Source organism: Acomys russatus, chromosome 1 (genome assembly GCF_903995435.1).
Source record: "Acomys russatus chromosome 1, mAcoRus1.1, whole genome shotgun sequence".
Taxonomy (NCBI): Eukaryota; Metazoa; Chordata; class Mammalia; order Rodentia; family Muridae; genus Acomys; species Acomys russatus.
In genome coordinates this window covers 93631618-93651823 of record NC_067137.1, presented here as the reverse complement: position 1 = coordinate 93651823, position 20206 = coordinate 93631618, and the positions used below count along the sequence as shown (strand labels likewise).

The 20206-nt window shown below is 39.6% G+C and overlaps 2 protein-coding genes across 10 annotated transcripts in view; both read left to right on the top strand.

Moving 5' to 3' along the window:
* The window catches only part of Numb (NUMB endocytic adaptor protein), a 114105-nt gene that overhangs the window by 77070 nt on the left and 16829 nt on the right, over positions 1-20206 (top strand). For 7 of the 9 annotated variants that reach the window (XM_051148813.1, XM_051148807.1, XM_051148821.1 and 4 more), the window contains 2 exons: positions 3741-3815; positions 10132-10164. In XM_051148813.1, coding sequence (XP_051004770.1) covers positions 3741-3815; positions 10132-10164 — 108 coding nt within the window. The remainder of the gene's footprint in view (positions 1-3740; positions 3816-10131; positions 10165-20206) is intronic. The other 2 variants (XM_051148840.1, XM_051148857.1) reach the window with 1 other exon arrangement.
* LOC127191772 (cytochrome c oxidase subunit 7C, mitochondrial-like) lies at positions 15367-16575 on the top strand. The gene has a single exon (XM_051149067.1). The coding sequence runs from the start codon at positions 16258-16260 to the stop codon at positions 16423-16425; it is 168 nt and encodes a 55-aa protein (XP_051005024.1). The 5' UTR covers positions 15367-16257; the 3' UTR covers positions 16426-16575.

Genomic DNA, 20206 nt, shown 5'->3' with positions numbered 1-20206 from the left:
TGGTGTGGTGGCTCATGCCGTTAATGTCAGCACTCAGGAAGACATAGAGGCAGATGAGTATCTGAGTTTGAGGCCAGCCAGTTCCAGGGATCCTGTCTTGAAAGAGAGAGGGAGGGAGGGAGACAGACACTACAAAATAATCTAGCACATGTTTGTAAGAATGGCCTTCCAGAGAAATGGACTGTTGGCTCCGATTCCTTACCGATTCTACTTTATTAGGGATTTATTAAAGGCATGTACCTCCCCTACAACCCAGCTACCCTAAATAAGGGGAAAGGAGATTAAGGAGAATAAGAATGAAATTTTGTGGGTATCAGTTCTGCAGGGCAATTCCCCTAGCATAATTCTCAGGAGTCTAGCAGATCACCTATCCAACAGAAGCAGCCGCACTCCGTGGACTGAGCCTGGAGGTCTCCACCAAGCTAGCCGCCGCTGCCAAATCCTCCCAACTCCCTGTGCTGTGGGCTGGAACCTCCGATTTCTCTCCAGTTCCTGTGTGTGTGTGTGTGTGTGTGTGTGTGTGTGTGTGTGTGTGTGTGTGTGTGTTGTCTTGGGCTGATCATCCTATTTCTCTGACTCTATTTAAGATCTTTATCAGTTTGTAGAGACAAAATCTCAGTGGGGTCAAGCTTCCCAGGACTGTTTTCGCATTGGGCCCAAACTAAGGCGAAGTTACGTTCTCTTCACAATGGATACTACCAGTAACTAAGTTAAAAGTTTGAAATTTGGTTTTTTAAATATATACTAGTTTTTGTTGTTGAGACCTTCTATTTTGCATTTATTTCAAGACAGTTGACCATTGATTCTTTCAATGTTTTTTTATAATAACTGCTTTAAATTGTGTTGGTAACCATGAATCATTTTCCCCAGGATGAATTACATTCATGATTTTGCTGTATGCCAGCTGAATGTTGCGTTGTAAGACTCTTGAGGCTTGTGTCAAGCTCTTTGAGGGAGGTCCCTGGGGCTATAGCTTCATTAGTGGATTATTACCTAGCTTGCATGAAGCTGTATAAAGTGGGTATAGTAGCACATGTACCCCAAGTACTCCAAGCACTTGAGAGATAAGTACAGGATGATTATAAGTTAAAAATCATCCTTGGCTACATAGCAAGTGTGAGGCCAGCCCATGCTACACGTAACCTGTTTGTCTATAAGTAAATAACTACATTTGTTTTGTATCCTGGGTCTAAAAATGCTTAGGACTAGAAGTGTTTTTCAGAACTTTTAAAACTTTGGATTGTTTGCATATACCCATAGTAAGATATCTTAGGGTACATCTAAAGTCTAAATGTAAACATTTATGTTTCATCTATGTCTTACATGTATATAACAAAGGAAATTATATGCAGTATTCTTGACTGTGGCTTACTACATGAGGCCGTGTATGAACTTTACTCCTTGATGTGTCATATCTATACTTAGAAAGTTCCAAATTTTGGAGGACTTTGGATTTTTTCTCTTAGATATGTTAACTGCATCAGTCCCATTTTCAAAGCCTGTGTAAATCTGTCATATACACATGACTCATTGGTCAGTATGAGACCTGGGAAATGCTCTGTCTATTGCTTCAGCTCTGAAAGTCTTTGATACACCAGTTAAAGGAGCAGGTCCTTACCTGGACAGTCCAAGTTTAGCCCAGGACTTCAAAAATAAGTCAGTTTTGGCTCCTTACTATCTTTTTGTTCTTGGATGTCTCCCAGCTCATCCTCTTGTCCTTTCTTTCGGGAGAGGACACCCTGAATGTAAGGGGTTCCCAGTTTTGCTATTTGTATAGCTTCATGGTCTTCACATTACCAGGTGGCTTCCTGCGGCTCCTTCATTTTCTCTGATTTAGGAGTTTCCATTTCTGTTCCTCAAGTCAGACTAGAGTACTTTTAGCAGTTTTCTCTGTGTCCCATCTCACTGTTCTAGCAGGATATTTGATCACACTGTGAGTCCCAAGATTGTGAACTGGAAAAAACAAAACAAACCCCAAAACCTGTTGTTGTTTTTTGTTTGTTTGTTTGTTGTTTTGGTTTTTTTGTGGTGTGGCTCAGCCCTAGCACACACCTTTAATTCAAGAGCTTTCTATAAACAGGATTAAATGAAGTCAACCATAGGTCAAGAGGTGGAGCAAGACACCAGGTGACAGGGAGTGGATGTGTGAAAAACCCTTAGAGAGGGAAAAGAAGTCTCAGTGATGGATAGAGAGACTCAGAGGAAATAGAAAGGAGGAGCATTCAGTTTGAAGAATTTTTAAGACATCATAGAGAAGGAGAGAGGGCCTTTTCCTTTTGGAGCATCGGCTGAGGAGGAAGATCAGCCTCCTGAGCTAGCAGGCTTTCGCCCCAGTACCTGGCTTTCCAGTCTTTATTGGTAAAATTGAACATTTGAGATTTCATTTAAAAACAACACTGTTCTGGCTGTATACTTTTTATGGTGGAGGTTTCAAAGAAACAAATGGGAAAGGAAAACTTGGAAATTAATAACACCTTGAGTTTCAGAAACTCAGTAGCTGTTCCAGTGCATTCTACCCAGATTTTATAGTTTGACTTAGCGGGAAGTTTAGGGTGTGTATATTAAGTGTTCTCCATCTTACCTAGAACCAGCTTCTGAATTGACTTTTAAGAAAACACCTGTGCCAGGCGTGGTGGCATGCACCTTTAATCCTAGCACCTGAGAGGCAGGGGCAGCCTCCTGAATGCTAGGACCAGGACAGCCAAGACTACATAGAGAAATCCTGTCTCAAAAAACAGAAAGGAAGGAAGGAAGGAAAGAAAGAAAGAAAACTGTGTCATGTGTGATGATGCACATCTGTAGTCCGAGCCACTCCAGAGGCTGAGATAGGAAGATTGTGAGTTCAAGGCCAGCCTAGGGGGCATAACAAGATGATAACATGTTGTCTATTAGAGAGGAATGGAACCCTTAGAATATGGGATCTGGAGCATATTGTCACCATCCCTTCTGCTTTGACCTGAGACTAGTCCTATAATAAGGTTTAGTTCAAATCATAATTACCTTGCACACACAAAAAAGTCATACTTAGATTCCCATTGTCTCTAGGATCAAGTACAGACTCATTTCAGTACCCAAAATCTCCAAGCTTTCATAGCTCATCTTCCAGGCAACAGGGATACTTGCTGGTGTTTAGTTATCCTATTATACCTAATTGTTTGTCTGTTTCTCGGCCCATGATAATTTCTGAACCTTAGCATTCCTTCCTCCTCAAATTCTACCCCTCCCTTCCTTCCTCCCCACTGTGTGTGCATGCATGTGAGCACATGAAATGCTATGTGCTATGTGTAGAGGTCAGAAGGCAGTTCTCTCCTTCCATATGTGTTCTAGGGATTGAACGTGGGTTGTCAGGTTTAACAACAAGCACCTTACCAGCTGAGCCGTCTTGCTGACCCATTTGTACTTTTTATTGTTAGATGTACAGACTTTGTCTTAGGACTGTTTTTACGTGTGAAGATAGAGGGATTGTATTTCACTTAGGCTAGTGAGCTCCTGATACTGCAGATTGGTGTCACTTTTAGTGGCTGACATGTACTTTTTCATTTATCCCTTATAACTCTGAAATATTGTAAATTTTATTCCTATGAAAATTCTGAGTTTGTAAAATTAAGATTCCCTTCACTTTTCTACAATAGCCATGAGTTTCTTGAATGCAGGAATTGAATTTTCTATCATCAGCTCTCGACTAGATAATAGCTTCTCAGTGAGCCTCAGTGCAGTAACTCCTTTTCTTCTCTCCACAGTATCTCGGCCATGTAGAAGTTGATGAGTCAAGAGGAATGCACATCTGTGAAGATGCTGTAAAAAGACTGAAAGCTGTACGTGGTTGCTAATATTGATCTATATGCTGTCAGTGTTCTATTACAAGACTGTGCCCACTGAATCTTAGCCACCCAGTATCCACTAAGAACAGTGTGTTCTCCCAAGGCAAAAAATGTGGGTTTATTGAAAAAAAAAAAAACATCTCATTTGCTCCATTTAAAAGTACAGATTATAAAGATCAACCTTTTTGCTCCTACATTATCAAAAATATGCCCGTAAGAAACAAGTAGTTATGAAATCTGACAGAAAATAATATTCTAAAACCAGCCCAGAAATGGTACAGTTAGTGACTTCTGATACCTGGATTCTAGACTATTAATTTTAAATCTATAAGAAACAGCTTCCCTGGGACAAGAGTAGAAAATGCCTGTGTGAGGCCTGATGAAGTTTACTTTGGGAGGGCCTTCTCACCTGGACCCCCACATCCATCTTTCTGTATCCCTCTGACACAAACAACCTACTTTCTCTTCCTTTTCCATAAACTTGAAATGTTTAACTCCTTTTCAGGATAAGTGATGCTTTCTTTGCCTGTTACACCATAGAATACATACTACGTTTATCCTTTGTATTTATTAAGGTAGACAAAGTATTCAGAGTTGTTAAAGGATTAGACTGGAGCGCCAATTTCCTATTTCCAGTATGTCTAAGAACTGTCCATGACTCTTCAAGCCCTCCTCACAGCCTTCCTTCTCTCCAGTGTGCAGCCGTTCCCCACTGTGCTGGGGAAGCTTGAAGCATTGCTTCTGCATGTGCCTATCCCCAAACAGCATTAAATTCATGTTACTTGGGTTTGCTAGTATAAGTTTGGCTACTAATGAGTGCTTTTTATTTCTCAATTTGCTTAATAACCAAAACTTTTCTGCTTTATTGATATAGTTTATGTTACCTCTATATATTCCCTCAATATAAAACATGTAAAATTTGAAAATATATCAAAGAGGTAGATTTTATTTTTGCAATAAATGCCTGAATCTGTTGTAGAAAGAAAAGTAAAAAAATAATTGTTTGTAGAACACAAAACATAGCAACTCAGCCAGGTGTGGTGGTGCACACCTTTAATCCCAGCACTCAGGAGGCAGAGACAGGTGGATCGCTGTGAGTTTGAGGCCAGCTGGTCTACAAAGTCCAGGATAGCCAGACCTACACAGAGAAACCTTGTCTCGAAAAAACAAAAAACAAAACATAGCAACTCTGTACAAATGGTACATGTATGTTCATCTATATGTACTCAACCCTTTTACCTTAGATTTTGGACATTTAAATACTTAAATGATAGAAGCCCAGAAAGTTTCCTTGAATTCATTAATGCTAAGAGGACTTTTAAGTCTGGGCCCTGTGGTTCATGAAACTAGTTGTAGATTTGCTTTCTGGTATGATTATTCCCTAATAAAATATAGACTCAGCCAAGTGTGGTGGTGCACCTCAGGGAGACAGAGACAGGCAGATTGCTGTGAATTCAAGGCTAACCTGGTCTACTAAGTGAGTCCAGGACAGCCATGGCTATGCAGAGAAACCCTGTCTCAAAAAATAAACAAACAGGGCTACTGAGGAATGAGCCTCTAGCACACATCATTTAATTCAGAAATAGGCGGTCCTCTTTTTCCATGCTGAGTATCAAACCTAGGGCCTCACATGACCGAGCAAAGCCACACCTCTAGCACTAACTACTGTCTAGTCGTCTTCTTAGATGTTGGTGTCTTGTCTGTTTATTTGCATTTTTGAGGCAGTCTCAGCTCCCAGCACATTATCCTCCTCAGCCTCCTGGGTGCTAGGGTTACAGGCAGCTGTCACTTCATCTGGATCTTAACTTTTCTAAAAAATTAGAAACAGCTCTTTATTGTGTAGGAAAATATGTTTATTGTCTAAGCTACAGATGAAGCTAAGATTTATAAGCAGAGGCCAGAAAGATGGTTCTGTGGTTAAGAACACTGTCTGCTGTTCCAAAGAACCGAGGGTCAATTTCCAGCACCTACATGGTGGTTCCCAACCATCTGTAACTCCACTTCCAGGGAATTTGACTCCTCCTTCCGGCCTCCCAAGAGCACAGACACACATGCAGACAGAGTACCCATGCACATAAAATAAATTAATTAATTTTTTTGGGCTGGAGAGATGGCTCAGAGATTAAGAGCACAACTGGCTGCTCTTTCAGAGGTCCTGAGTTCAATTCCCAGCAACCACATGGTGGCTCACAACCATCTATAATGAGATTTGGTGCCCTCTTCTGACGTGCAGGCAGAATACTGTATAAATAAATGAATGAATGAATAAATACATTTTAAAATTAATTTTTAAAATAGTTATTAAACAAAACAAGATCTCTTCCAATTCCAGATGTAGCCAGTATTTAAATGTCTAGTTTGTTGCTGCTTCTGTTGGGGTTTTTGGCTTTTTGAGACAGGGCCTCTGCCTCCCACATACTGGAAGTACATGTACAGGCCACTCACTCTGCTCACCACCTAATTTAAATCTAACTTTTTTTGTTGAATACATTTTTTTGTTTTATTTCACCTTTTAAAAAAACAATATTATTATTTGAGGCCTACAACTGTTTAGATAACATTTAATGTGCTTTTTATATTCACCATAAATATAACCTAAATTTGCAATTTAAAAATTATAGTTATCCAGGGTAGGGACATGGCTTGTTGAAGAGCTTGCCGTACAAGCATGAAGACCTCAGTTTAGATTTCCCAAAATCTATGTTAAAAACAAAAACAAAACACTTGGTTACAAAACATAAGGCCATAATCCCTGAACTGGGGAAGTGAAGACAAAGATCTCTGAGGCTCACTGGCCAGCCAGTCTAGGTGAATTAGTGCACTTCAGCTTCAGAGAAACCCTGCCTCAAAAAATAGCATGGAACAATTGAGGAACACTGCATCATCCTCTGGAATATCCAGCAACTTAGGACAGTTACACAGATTTACATTGACAAATGTGTTTAAAAAACCAGTTAGATACTGAGTATTGGGCAAACCTCTGTTTATTATGCTCAATCAAACTTCACTTTCTAAGCCAGGCAGTGGTGGCTCACACCTTTAATTCCAGCATACAGGAGCCAGAGGCAGGTGGATCTCTGAATTTGAGGTCATTCTAATCTACAGAGCCACTTTCAGGACAGCCAGGGCTACACAGAGAAACCCTGTCTCAAAAACCAAAACCAACCAACAAAACAAGAACTTGACTGTTATGTAGATAAGTGCTTAGTGCTATAGTGAGAACCGTGCCGTAAGTGGAAAAGTCTCTAGGGTATTGTCTCATGAGTCCACAGTTCTCTGTGATTTTGCTTTTGTCTTCCCTTCATATTTTCATTGTAGAAATATTAGGTACATTTTTTCTTTGATAACATTCTTTTAACAGATATCTATCTAGGATCTACAGCCTGCTGTGCCTTATTCTTCTATTGTACCAAATGCTATATCACTAGTGTTTTCGTTTTTGTTGTTGTTGTTAGCATAAAGATCTTAAAGTTTCCTGAAAGAACTTTAAATAAATGGAAACAAGTTATAGGAGTGCATAAAGCTATAGAGAATTAAATAAACAAAATACCTTTGGAATCTGTTTGCGTGGCAAAGCTTTAAAATAGGAAGAATTACATAACTCAGATACCACTTAAGCAACAAAAAGATATTTTATGACCTATAAACCAAAAATTTTATTTCTAGTAGTTTTAACTGCAAGAAATTGAAAATTACTTGCAAGTATATTGTATGGAGACCTTCCCCAGATGATCCCTTGTAATTTAGAATTACTTTAACTACTATTAGAAGTCTTTGGCAAAGTTGACATTCTCAAGTGAAGAAAGTAGCATTGGGATAGTTTTAAAATGTGTTCCTCAGACCATTTCTTACCCTCATGTATATAAAGTAACAATTATTTTTACTTCATTTATTTTGTGACATAAGTCACTAATTAGCTACTACAGAATTTAGATTGTGTAGACTAAATTTTAGAAACAACTTTTGCTTTAGTTGTGTTGCTTATATGTTACAGGGTGATAAATATTGTCACATAGCAGCAAGTTGTATAATCATTGTGTCAGGCTTTGCCTGCTTCACTGTGGTCCAAAATGCCTTTCATTGCAGACAGTTAATTCATCCCCTTGTCTTCTGAGTGTCTCTTTCTCTGCCTTGGTTTTAGATTATATAACCAGCTCCTAGTATGTTGGGGTTTTTATTCATTATTTGATATATTTGTTTTAATATATGTTCTTATTTTAGCAGGTAAAAGAATCATAATTTGTTTTTTAAAGAACATTAATATTCTCCAATCTAATATCTTTTATGCATTTTGCATGTCACCTTTTTTCATTAACATCTGGGGTCTTTTATGAAAAAAAGGAAAAAAAATCCTATCTTTAACAAGAGCTTTTCTAGAAGCTGAATGAAGTATTAACTGTCGCCTCCCCACCCTGTGAGAATGGTGATCTATAACTTTGGCTGCATCCTTGAAAACTGATTGTTACTCAATAGTCTAACAAAACTAGGGCCATCAAATTTGGCAGCAGAAATAATTTTAGTCTTGGTGTAACAGCTACCTGGATCAGCTCCAGATTAGAGTATTTTGTGGAAATATTTGATGTCATTTGTGACTTTCAAAACTTAGGGGGAAGTATTCTAGTGTTTAAAAGCACTGAAGGAGTTCGTAAACGGGGAGACTCAAATTTCAGGATAGTTGTCCTTTACCAGACATTTTTGCAGCAACAAACATTGATTATAAAAAGTAAAGGATTCAAGGTATAGCTCAGCGCTAAAGTAAAATATAAAGCTGGGTCGGGAAAATCAGAACCTATCTACTTTGATAAATTCTTCAAATTTTAGTTAATAATCAACTTGTGTAAATGGTGCTTAAAAATTGATGGTAGAGCTAGTTGTGGTAGCGAACCCCTTTAATCCTAGCACTCAGAAGGCAGAGGCAGATTTCTATGAGTTTCAGGCCAGCCTGATCTACATAGTGAGTTCAGACTACATAGGAAGACCCTGTCTCAACAAAACAAAACAAACTGATGATAGAACCATAGATAATTATGGCATCCTTGGCCTGATAGTTGATAGCTGTGTGGTTGTTATCAATGCAAGATTCTTTGCTTTAAAAAGAACAGTTAGGAGGCTGAAGAGATGGCTCAGAGGTTAAGAGCACTGCCTGCTCTTCTAAAGGTCCTGAGTTCAAGTCCCAGCAACCACATGATGGCTCACAACCATCTACAATGAAATCTGGTGTCCTCTTCTGGCCAGCAGATATTACATGCAGGCAGAACACTGTATACATAATAAACAAATAAATCTTTAAAAGAACAGTTATAAAGAAAACAAAACCCTGTTGCTTAAATTCCATTTGTGACCAGTGTACATAGTTTGGTTCTTAAATATTTTTTTCTGTGCCCCCAGTGTAAGCATTAGCCTTAGATCCTTCATAAATGATTTATTGTGACCTGGACTAGATCCTGCTATTTCTCGGTGTGTGTTGTAGAATTGGTGAGTACACACACAGACAGACTGATACTAATAGATGTGGGCCACCTGTGACTACACTTCCAGATTTCGAAAAGGTGTGGCAAGAACTGTTGATGTACGCTCATGATTTCACTTTATAGGTTGCCATTTTTGTTGTGTTTTGTTATGTTTTGCAGTGCCAGGGCACCAAACTCAGGCCCTTACACACAGCGCAGAAGTGTGCTTTACCAACAAGTTGGTTGTTTGCTTTTGATCTGGAATCTCACTCTGAAGGCCAGGCTGACCTGGAGTGGCTTCTCAGGCTCCTATTGTATTTTCATTTCTTGAAAAGGCAAGCTTTCACTAATGATGACCCTGAAGTGCTGGGCTCGGATAGCCCTGCCTCAGCTTCCTAAGGAGCTAAGACGATGGGCACACGCCACCACATTTGACTACCATTGATTTTAAGTAGAAAATTGAATGTAAAGCTAAGCTTTTATTTGTTACCATTATGTATTTTAAATGTAAAATCATGCCTAAATAGTATGTCCTAATCTTTTTCTCTGCTGCCAAATTTGGATAATCTCTGTTGGAGAAATAGAGATTACTAAATTATGTATTTGTACTGCATGGATATATGCTCTGAATTCCTCTCTTTCTGTGGATTCTTAGGTCTTACAGTGTGTTTCCCTGCATTTTCACGCACCTTTCCTTCTTCCCTGTCACTCCTGGTATGGATAACTCTTTACAATTCTCAACCCCTCCCTTCTCCCTCTTTTCCTTCTCCTCTTCTTCTGTATGTGCTTAATTGTTGTGAAACCCTGGAGCATTTAGCCTATACAATAATAGCACTCGACTTGTCCCCCTGTTCCTCCAGGAAAGGAAGTTCTTCAAAGGCTTCTTTGGAAAAGTAAGTTCGATGCCATGATTGTGCTTATTTATATAAGGAGTTACACCCCAGCATAGCATTGACATGCTAACAGAATAAACCTTGATTTCTATACAAAACAGAAATAGATTTAACAGTATATGAAAAGCAATGCATTAGTTGCTGACTATGGTTATTACCTGTTTGATACAAAATCTCATTTCTAGGAAAGCCCAATAAATGAATCAAGTAAGGTTTTTTTTTTTTTTTTTTTTTTTTTTTAATGATCTCTTTAGCAGCTGCTATTAGATAAACTCTATTTGATCTTTCAAAACTGTTTTGTTAGTTTATTCACTATATTCTACTGGTAGATTTTAGTTAGGGCCCAAGACTGACAGAAATAGAAGTATTAGATTCAGGAAAAAAATTAAGGCACTTCAAAATTTATATTCAATGCTATTACTTTTTATTTTAAATTTAAGTTAAATTTCAGGGGAATAAGTACAAGTACATAAACTTACCTTTGAAGATTCTGCTATGATCTTTAACCTGTATTGCTGATCTAGGAGATTCTGTTGTAATTAATAGCCTACCAAAATCTGCTGCGTGGGTGCCCTTTAAATAGTTACTCTGCTCGTTTTCTAGTAGTGCATGATCACTGCTCAGATCTCCAGAAGTAGCAGTCCCTCCAGGATGTCCCTCCAGAGTAGAGGCTTTGTCCAGCATTAGCATGCACAGGGTCTACAGTTCCATCTCCAACACTGGAACAAAGTAAAAGAGGCTAGAGAGATGGCCCAGTGTTCAGAGCACTTGCTCTTAGAGTGGATCTTAGTTCACTTCCCAGCACCTACTTGGGTAGCTCACAACCAGTGTCTAGAGGTCAGCCTAATCTAGACAACCCCTCAAGTAGACTCTCTTCCTGAATGCTTTCAGATCCTAACTCACAATCCCAAACTTACATTACATATGAAAATTATGAATCATTTTAATCTTTAAATAACATGGAATTATTATTCTTCCTTATACAGTGAGGAGGTTGAGGTATCAGAGGTCAGAGGGCCTCCCTAATCCTAGATACAATAAGCAATAAGAATTTGGATTTGAACCTAGATAATCTGTCTCCAGAGTCTATACCTTTAAACACTGTGCTGTACAGTCACTTTTTTTTTTTTTTTTCTTTTGCGGTGCTGGGGGTTGCACATGCCAGGCCAGTGCTCTAGTGAACTATATCCACAGCCCTCTTTTTACTTTTTGTTTTGAGGCATGATCTTATTAATTTGCTGGCCTTAAATTCCTAAATAGCTGGGATTACAGGCCTGTGCTACCAGGCTTCCATTCTCCTGGGGGTGAGGATTGGGGATGCGGATAGGGTGGTAGAGGGGTTTCTTTTGGGGTTTTGAGACAGGGTCTCATGCATCCTAGAATGGCCTAGAACTTGCTTTCCAGCTGAGGATCACCTGAACCTCTGATTCTCCTGCCTTTAGGAGTGCTGGGGTTACAGGGGTGTACCACTTTGTCTAGTGCTGCAAAACCAGAGTGTCTCACATGTTAGGCAAGCACTCAGGCAACCGAGCTGTATCTCTAGCCATCCGACTTCACTTTAAAGATTAATAATTGTCTTTGGATTTTATTTCCATTAAACTACTTCTTTTTTATTATAGTTTTCAAGAAGTGTTTTTCTCAGTGGTTTAAACTTGCTCGTGGAAGCCAGGGCGTAGAGCATGATAGGCAAGCAGTGTGCCCCTGAGCCTAAGCTACATCTCTCTCTTTCCTCCTTCTCCTCTCCACCCCCCCCCCCTTCTGAGACAGCAGTTGTCAGGTAATCTTTAAACACCTTAGAGCCAACTCTTCCACTCATGACGCTCCTGCCTTCTGCACATCACCATGCCCAGCCTCAACACTTCATTTTAGCTTAGAGATTTCTATTTGTTTGTTTATTGGGTAAGTCTTTATTTTGTAGCCCTGGCTGTCCTGGAACTTGCTGCATAGTTCAGGCTGGCCCTGAGATCCACCTGCTGATGCCTCCTGAATTCTGGGATTAAAGACATTGTGCCATCACACTCAGTTATTTGGATTTTTTTTTTCAATAGTAAATAACCAAGTGTTGTGCACACCTGTAATTCTAGCACTTGAGAAGCTGGGTCAGGAGAATTGCTATAAGCTTAAGTCCAGCCTGGGCCACATAGTGAGTTCTGAACTAGCTAAGATTACAGCAGCAAGGCACAGCTGCAAAAATACAAGTCAATCAATCCTACTAGTGACTTTTACTCCCACTGTATTTTCTTTAAAAAACATTAAACAATCTTAGCATGACAGCCATGAACATATATGACTGTAAGAATTATTTAAAAAAAAAAAAAAAGAATTGTTTCATGGGCTAGAGAGAGATGGCTCAGCAGCTAAGAGCATTTGTTGTCTGAAGGACCTGGGTTCAGTTCCCTGCACCCACATCATAGCTCACAACTGTCTGAAACTCCAGTTCCACGGGATCTGACACCCTGGCCTCTGCAGATACTAGGCATTCATAATGGTGCACAGACAGACATGCAGGCAAAACACTCAATATGCCTTAAATAAAGATAAGCCTTTCAAGTTTTTCAGTGATTTTAGAGGGCATCCTAGTCTATATGGTGAGTTCTAGGACAGCCAAAGTTATATAATAGACTGTGCTTCTAAATAAATAATTTTTATGTTATAGGGACGGACCTTTTTGCAGCAGAACAATTTTGTTATACAACTTATAAAATTACAGTAACTCTATTTTCACTCAATGAGTTCAGGAAAAGAAAGAAGACAAAAAGCATTACAACATCACCAGGAATGTGCTTTAATTGAAACATTTTTAAAAACATTTGAGCCTTTTGGGCTTTCCAGCTGTTATCAATCTTTTCTTCCCTACATTTAGCTCTAAGAAATAGGATAAAAAGATGTATGTGATGATTTTGCTAGCTGAGCCATTGTTTAATGAAAGCTGAAAACGAATGTTTTAACTTTTTTATTATGTGCAGAGTGAGTGTATGTGTGCATGTGTGCCATGGTGCACATACAGAGTCAGAGGATGGTTCTCCTTTCACCGTGTGGGCCTCAGGTCCTCAGGCTTGGCAGCAGGTGCCTTAATATGCTAAGCCATCTCATCAACCCTAAAAATGAATCCTACACAGTAATATTTGATGGGCCACACATATTGGCACATGGGTTATCCTGTCTGTTTAGGAGACTGAGGTAAGATGATCGCAAAATTCATCATTTTAGCAAGACCTTGACTCAGCCTAAAAATGGAAGTAGGTAGTGGGTATGTCACCCTGTCCCAGACAGCTCTCAGCAAGAGGCGCAGTCTGACTCTCCATCAAATGCTGTTCAGCTGGAGTATAGTAAATCATACACTCCGAGCTTTCCTTACATCGCTGCAGAAATACTTCTTACTTGTGGATTCTTCTCTACGTGCAACTCTCCCTGCATGATGTCACCCAGTGTTGTGTTGTGCCCGGCATTCTGAACTATATACTGGTATTTCTCTCATAGAAATGGGATAGCATAGGAGTCAAAGACAGGATCTGGAGCCACTTCCTTCATTCTGCCCAGGGACTTAGAAACTTTGTGGTTAGTACCTACCTCAGCAGTGATGTCTTTACCAGGGAATATTTTGGGTCTTGTAGGTCATTGTACAGATGTTCCCTCTGTCCTTGTTCCTCTCATCTTATCCTACCTCTTTGTTAGTAATTCCTTAGGGGCTGGAGAGATGGCTGAGAGGTTAGGAGCACTGGCTACTCTTCCAAAGGCCCTCGTTCAATTCTCAGGAACCACATGGTGGCTCATAACCATCTATAATGAGATCTGGTGCCCTCTTCTGGCCTGCAAGCACACATGAAGGCAGAGTACTATGTAATTAATAAGTATTTAATTCCCTAAAGCTAGGCATGGTGGTGCATGCCTTTAAATCCAGCACTCTCTGTGAATTCAAGGCCAGCCTGATCTACAAAGCGAGACCAGGACAGCCAGGACTATTACACAGAAAAAGCCTGTCTTGAAAAACTAAAATAGTAATAATAATAGTAGTAGTAGTAGTAGTAGTAATAATAATAATAAATTCCTTAAAAGATACCAGTAATGTGCCTATGTCAGGGCCTTTATATTTACTATAACTTATATGAAACATATACAGTATATATATTATATATATATATATTCATGACCACTTCCCTTTTTTCTTTGCTCAAAAGTTTCAACTAAATGAGGCATTTATTTACAGCTGTCTTAAAGCCCCACCCCCTTGTCTATACACACACTCCCTATTTCTTTACTAGCTTTATTTTCTATTATCTCATTTGTCATTCCATACACTTTACTTGCTTATTTATATGTCTCTTTATCACTGTAGCATAAGTTCTCTGGGGACACAGATCATCTTCACTTTGTTAGTGGCAGGATCTTCAGTGCTTAGAGTACTATGTGGTTTTTAGTTTTCACTCTACAATATTTGAGTTTAGTGAATAAATAAATGGTATGCATACTCTCAAGTTCACTCTGTACACAAAGAACCAGTCAGCATTAATGAAATATTACTAAATTGTTAACAGTAACAAATACTGCTAGAACACAAAGGAAATTAGAATGTGAGAAATTATAATGAAGTCTTTCTGGAGATAACACCTATGCCAAGATTTCAAACTGAGTTTTGGTTAACAAAGTAGGAAAAGAATGGGAACTTTTAATGAAACAGCCATTAGACATACAGCCAACCTCAAATCCGGGGCTGTTGTCTTTCAGTCCCTTTATTGTTCGGTGTGGTCATTCTCCTCAGAAATTCAAATACTGAGCTATGGGCGTCAAGGCCTTTCTCTTGAAATTTTAAATAAAATGTAAAGCAACAACTGAATCCAAGTTCCTTGTAATAAGGTCTCTATTACAAGGCATACTGCATCATGATTGCCTGGCTAATATATCATTATTACTCTGTGGTGATTGAGTTATTTGTGAGTGTAGATGCTGCTTCTGGGACCCTCATAGCTATGCCACACTTGCTTCCCTGGGCCCTCATGAATTTCTTTACTTTGACTTTCATGAAAACGTCTGCTTACTCTTTTTTTTTTTTTGGTTTTTCGAGATAGGGTTTCCCTGTGTAGCCTTGGCTGTCCTGGACTCACTTTGTAGACCAGGCTGGCCTCGAACTCACAGCGATCCACCTGTCTCTGCCTCCCGAGTGCTGGGATTAAAGGTGTGCGCCACCATGTCCGGCCCCTGCTTACTCTTTTTACTCTTAGCTGTCATATGCTACCCAAGCCATCCTGTCTCTAAATGTCAATTCTGTGTGTGGCAATGTGTGTTCTTATCTCATTACTGATCTGGGAATCATAGAATCTTAGATTTAGACAAAACCCTAAGATGTAAGTCACTGTCTAAAATATTGGATAGGTTATAAATATGGGGGGGGGGTACAGAATAATGAGTTGTCTTTCAAAAGATGCAGTTAATGACTACATTATAGAAAATGTTCAGAGCATGGCCCCTATATTTGTCTTTCAAAATCAAGTCTTATTAGAATCATTCCATGCCCATTTGTTCACATGTTGTCAGCGGTTTTGTTTTGTGCTACAATGACAGATGAGCAGTTGTCATGCAAATTACATAGCTGACAATGCCCAAAGTATTTGGTGTGTGGCCCTTCACAGAGAAAGTGCCAGTCCCTGATTTAAACAGTTAAAAACCTATTCCTGTAATGTAACTCATTTCTTCTAGCTTAGCATCTTGTGTGAAGTGAAAGCAATGGAAGGTTCCTCTAGTCTACAAAGACCAGCCTGTTGTGTTCATTGGTTTTCACTTTATTTTTAAAATTATTTCTGCTTAATCACTCTGAAGGGCTAGGAATGAGGCTCGGTTTGCGGAGTGCCTGACTAGCATGCATAAGGTTCATCCCCAAGATGCCATATTCCAGATATAGTAGCACACCCCTGTAATCCCAGGAGCTCAGGCAAGAGAATCACAGGTTCAAGGCCAACTGCTTCAAGGGTAGCAAGACCAAAGGAGTCTCTGTCTCCAAAATAGACAAACAAAAATTACAAAATATCAGACTGGGGTGATGAGGCCATTTCTTCCTCCTTCCTTGTCTTTGCTCCTCTCAGAGCTTCCAGCAGTGCCATGTTGGGCCAGAGTAACCAGAGGTTCACCACCTCTGTGGTCTGTCGCAGCCACTCTGAGGAGGGTCTGGGGAAGAATTTGCCATTGTCCATGGGAAACAAGTGGTGGTTCCTGGCTATGGTGATTGTGAACCTTGGGTCCATATTTGCTGCTCCTTCCTTATGGTAAGGTACCAGCTACTTAAAAAATAAGGATGTTTAGTCCATCCCTTTAACAGCATGAAGAGTGTTTAAGAGATGTGATCTGAAAACTGGATTAAACTCTTGAACTCTTATACTAGATGCAATTGTAAACAAACTAGTGAAATAAATACTTAATGTCTCTTCTCTGAGAAACAGAAGTTATAAGATGCGTGGCTCTCTTACCTGCAGCAGGCTTCCCACAGTGGCTCTAGTAGTCTGTAATTGACTCACTGCCTGTAATATTTTTCTTTCAATGCCAGAGCCTGGTTACTAGCCATGTGGGTTTAGATTAACAAAGAGTTTGAGGCTAGCCTACACTACATATTAAACTTTTATCTCAATTTTTTTTTTAAAGTTAAAATTTAAAAGATTTACTCACAATAAAAGAAATTTAAAGCGGATAGTAATTTCTTAATTCCAAGGTGGGTGCTTAAAAAGTAAAGTGACTACTTGCAAGTCATACTTTTCACTAGTTTTTTTCACTTACAGGTTAGCTTGAGCCTTCTGCTCAGATTTCACTAAATTCTAACTTACTAAAGTTCTCTCTGTGTTAGATCCATTTCCTTTCTTTGAAAAATAGGCAAATTTACTCTTTAGTGTGAAACTCTTCTGGTGTCAGCATTAACCAGTGAGTTCCACCTACAGTCTTGATGATTACCAAGCCAGAGTGTGTTGTAACACAGTAGTGAGCCGGTTCTTAGTTTCTCACATGTGTGTCACCACTCCACCACTCTGAAGTGTGCGCCTTTCTCCCACAAGTAAACCCTATGTCTCCTGCTTGTTCTGTAGTACATTTTTCATTAGTAGGTTTTGTTCTTTGACAACTTCATATATGCATGCAATGCACTCTTGTTACTGTTTCCCCAGCCTCACCTAGTTCCCTCCCAGTACTACCAGCCCCTCCCCCACTTCTTCCTTACAGATCTCTTTCCCATAATCACAGCTCGTCTTGTTTTGTATCCCAAAAGGACCGTGAGTTTGGAACTATTCATTGGAGCCTGATGGGTCACTAATGGGTCCACAGCTGGATACTATACCTCCGCCAGAATCTGTTAGATTTTATTATATATATTATTTTAATATAAAACATTTTATGAAGGCATAAATGGAAAACAAGTGTCTCCATAACCATAAAATTGAGTCAAGAGTGAATTTCAAATAATCTCTGAATAGTGTTAGGACTCTAACATGGAGAGTAACTCTGAAATGACTTATTTCCCCACCTTCAATTGGCTAGCCTTGACCTATCTATTGCTGCAAATGCTGACTGCTCTCGTGTATAGCAGGATAGCATATGAGTGATAAACCTGCAAATGAAAATACTAAGGACTTTCTATACACTTAGCAGCCTTCTGTGTCACTAGATAGCTGCCTCCTCTATTCCATACAGCAGATATTTAGCAAATTCTCTGAACATAAAAAAGGGAGAAGCACTGTCCTTAACTTAGTACAACTGACAGCACAACTTAAAAAAAAAACAAAACTTATAGTAATATAGTGACAATTAGTGGCTACCATGTTACCTTTTTGCCTTTTTAAAAATTTCCAGGTACTGTGTATAATCTCTAATCCTTTTAACATATATGCCTATATGTTAGACACAAAGAAATAGAACTATATCCCTTGCTTAGCTTTTAAATAGTAGCACTAAATTCAGACTTTTTGTTTGTTTGTTTCTAGAATTACTTGCAAATGTTTGTATTTTTTTCCCCTTAATATGTGAGTACTCTTTCTACATATACACCTCTATGCCAGAAGAGGGCACCAGATCTCATTATAGATGGCTGTGAGCCACCATGTGGGTGCTGAGAATTGAACTCAGGACCTCTGGAAGAGCAGCCAGTGCTCTCAACCACTGAGCCATCTCTCCAGCCCTGAGTTTTTCACAATCTCATAGGCATTCTGTGATCCTCTGCCTGCCTTGTTGCTTTGTATGTATCTCTTCTTTTTACAGAAAAGCTTTTTGTTTAAAGCATAGTCTTGCTGTGTATGCCTGCTGCCTTAACCTCTTTAGTGCTGAGATTACAAGCATGCAGCACCATGTCTAGTCTTAGATTAAAGCCTGTTGTTGTTTTATTTGTTTGTTTGTTTTGAAACAGAGAGCTGCTTGGTAGACCAGGCTAGCCTTGAAGTCACAGAAATCTGCCTGCCTCTGCCTCTCAAGTCCTGGGATCAGTGAGTGGCATGTGCTACCGCACTCAGCTAATAAAGCTTTCTAAAGATGTTTAATATTCATAGAATCTTCTTACTTTGTATTTACTTCTCAGCCTGTTCTAATCTAACTTCCATTTCACTATCAGTCAAGTCCTCCAGAGAAGCCAACCTGATAGGTGAACATGGGTGCACATGCATGTACATGTGAGATAGATTAATTTAGGAGTTGGCTCATGAACCTATGCATGTGGTAAGTAAAGTTTGAGGCTAACAAGCTGGAAACTCAGGCAAGATTCCTGTGTTACAGACCCAAAGTAGCGCTTCTTTCTCAACTGATTGAACAGGAGCTGCCCATATGTTAAAAGCTAATCTCTTTTACCTAAAGTCAGTTGTTTGTTTAGTGTGTGCATGTATGTCCCTGCCCACCTGCCCTGCCCTCAGAGGCCAGAAGCGGTGTTGGGTCCTAGGTCTGCTGAAGCTGGAGGAAGAGGTGGCCATGAGCTAGCTGACATGGTGTTTGTTTGTTTGTTTGTTTGTTTGTTTGTTTTAACAGGGTTTCTCTGTGTAGCCCTGGCTTTCCTTGACCTCGCTATGTAGACCAGGCTCACAGAGATCCACCTGCCTCTTCCTCCCAAGTGCTAGGACAGGCAAAATCAAGGCCTGCCCAGGCAAAATCAGCTACTCTTACTACTAAGCCGTCTGTCCTGCCTTTGGTTGTTGGTTTTTTTGTTTTGGATTGTTGTTGTTGTTGTTGTTTTAAGATGGCGTCTTCCTTGTACATTGGGCTGGCCTGGAATTTATTATGTAATCTATCTGGCTCCAACACATGATGATCTTGCCTTAGGCAAGAGTGCTGGGATTATAGGTGTGCCTCACCACAGCAACTTTTAGACTAGTGTTTGATTACTAGCTATATTGACACGTAAAATTTATGTCATATTTGACGTTGAGGCATCCATTACTTTTAAAACTCTTCTCCTTTAATTTTAATTAAATTTATCTCCCATTGTTCTGTACTATTGGCTATATTCCTTTTCTGATATTTCAAGGAATTGCTTATCTCTCCAAGCTCTTTAATTATTGATAGTCTCTGATGTCTTTTCCCTTTCTGTTGCCCATTGATGCCTCCCAATCTAGAACTATCTTTAGAATTATCTCTTGGTGCTGGGGCAATAGGACTGCTCTTCCAGAGGTTCTGAATTCAATTCCCAGCACCCACATGGCAGCTCATAACCATCATATAACTGTGAGCCCATGGGATCCAGTACCCTCTTCTGGCTTACACTTGGACAAAACACCCATGTACATGAAATACATGAATAAATAACTCTTAAAAAGAAAAAGAAGTATCTTTTAGCAGGTGTGGTGGGATACTCCTTTACCCCAAGCACTTGGGAGGCAGAGAACAGGAAGATCTCTGTGTGTTAGAGGACAGCCAGGGCTGTATAGAAAGACCTTGCTTCCCTCCCCGCCCCCCCAAATTATCTTCTTAGCTTCCGTCCTGTATATTCAGTTGTTAGCAGAACGCCAATGAGACCTCCTCTAAAATGTATTTTACATCTCTTCTCTGTCTTAGCCAGAGTTAATTTTGAGTGACACAAGACAGGAGCCCA

Bases quoted from the DNA above. Each gene is read 5' to 3' on its own strand.
- LOC127191772 (XM_051149067.1), top strand. From the start codon at position 16,258: ATGTTGGGCCAGAGTAACCAGAGGTTCACCACCTCTGTGGTCTGTCGC.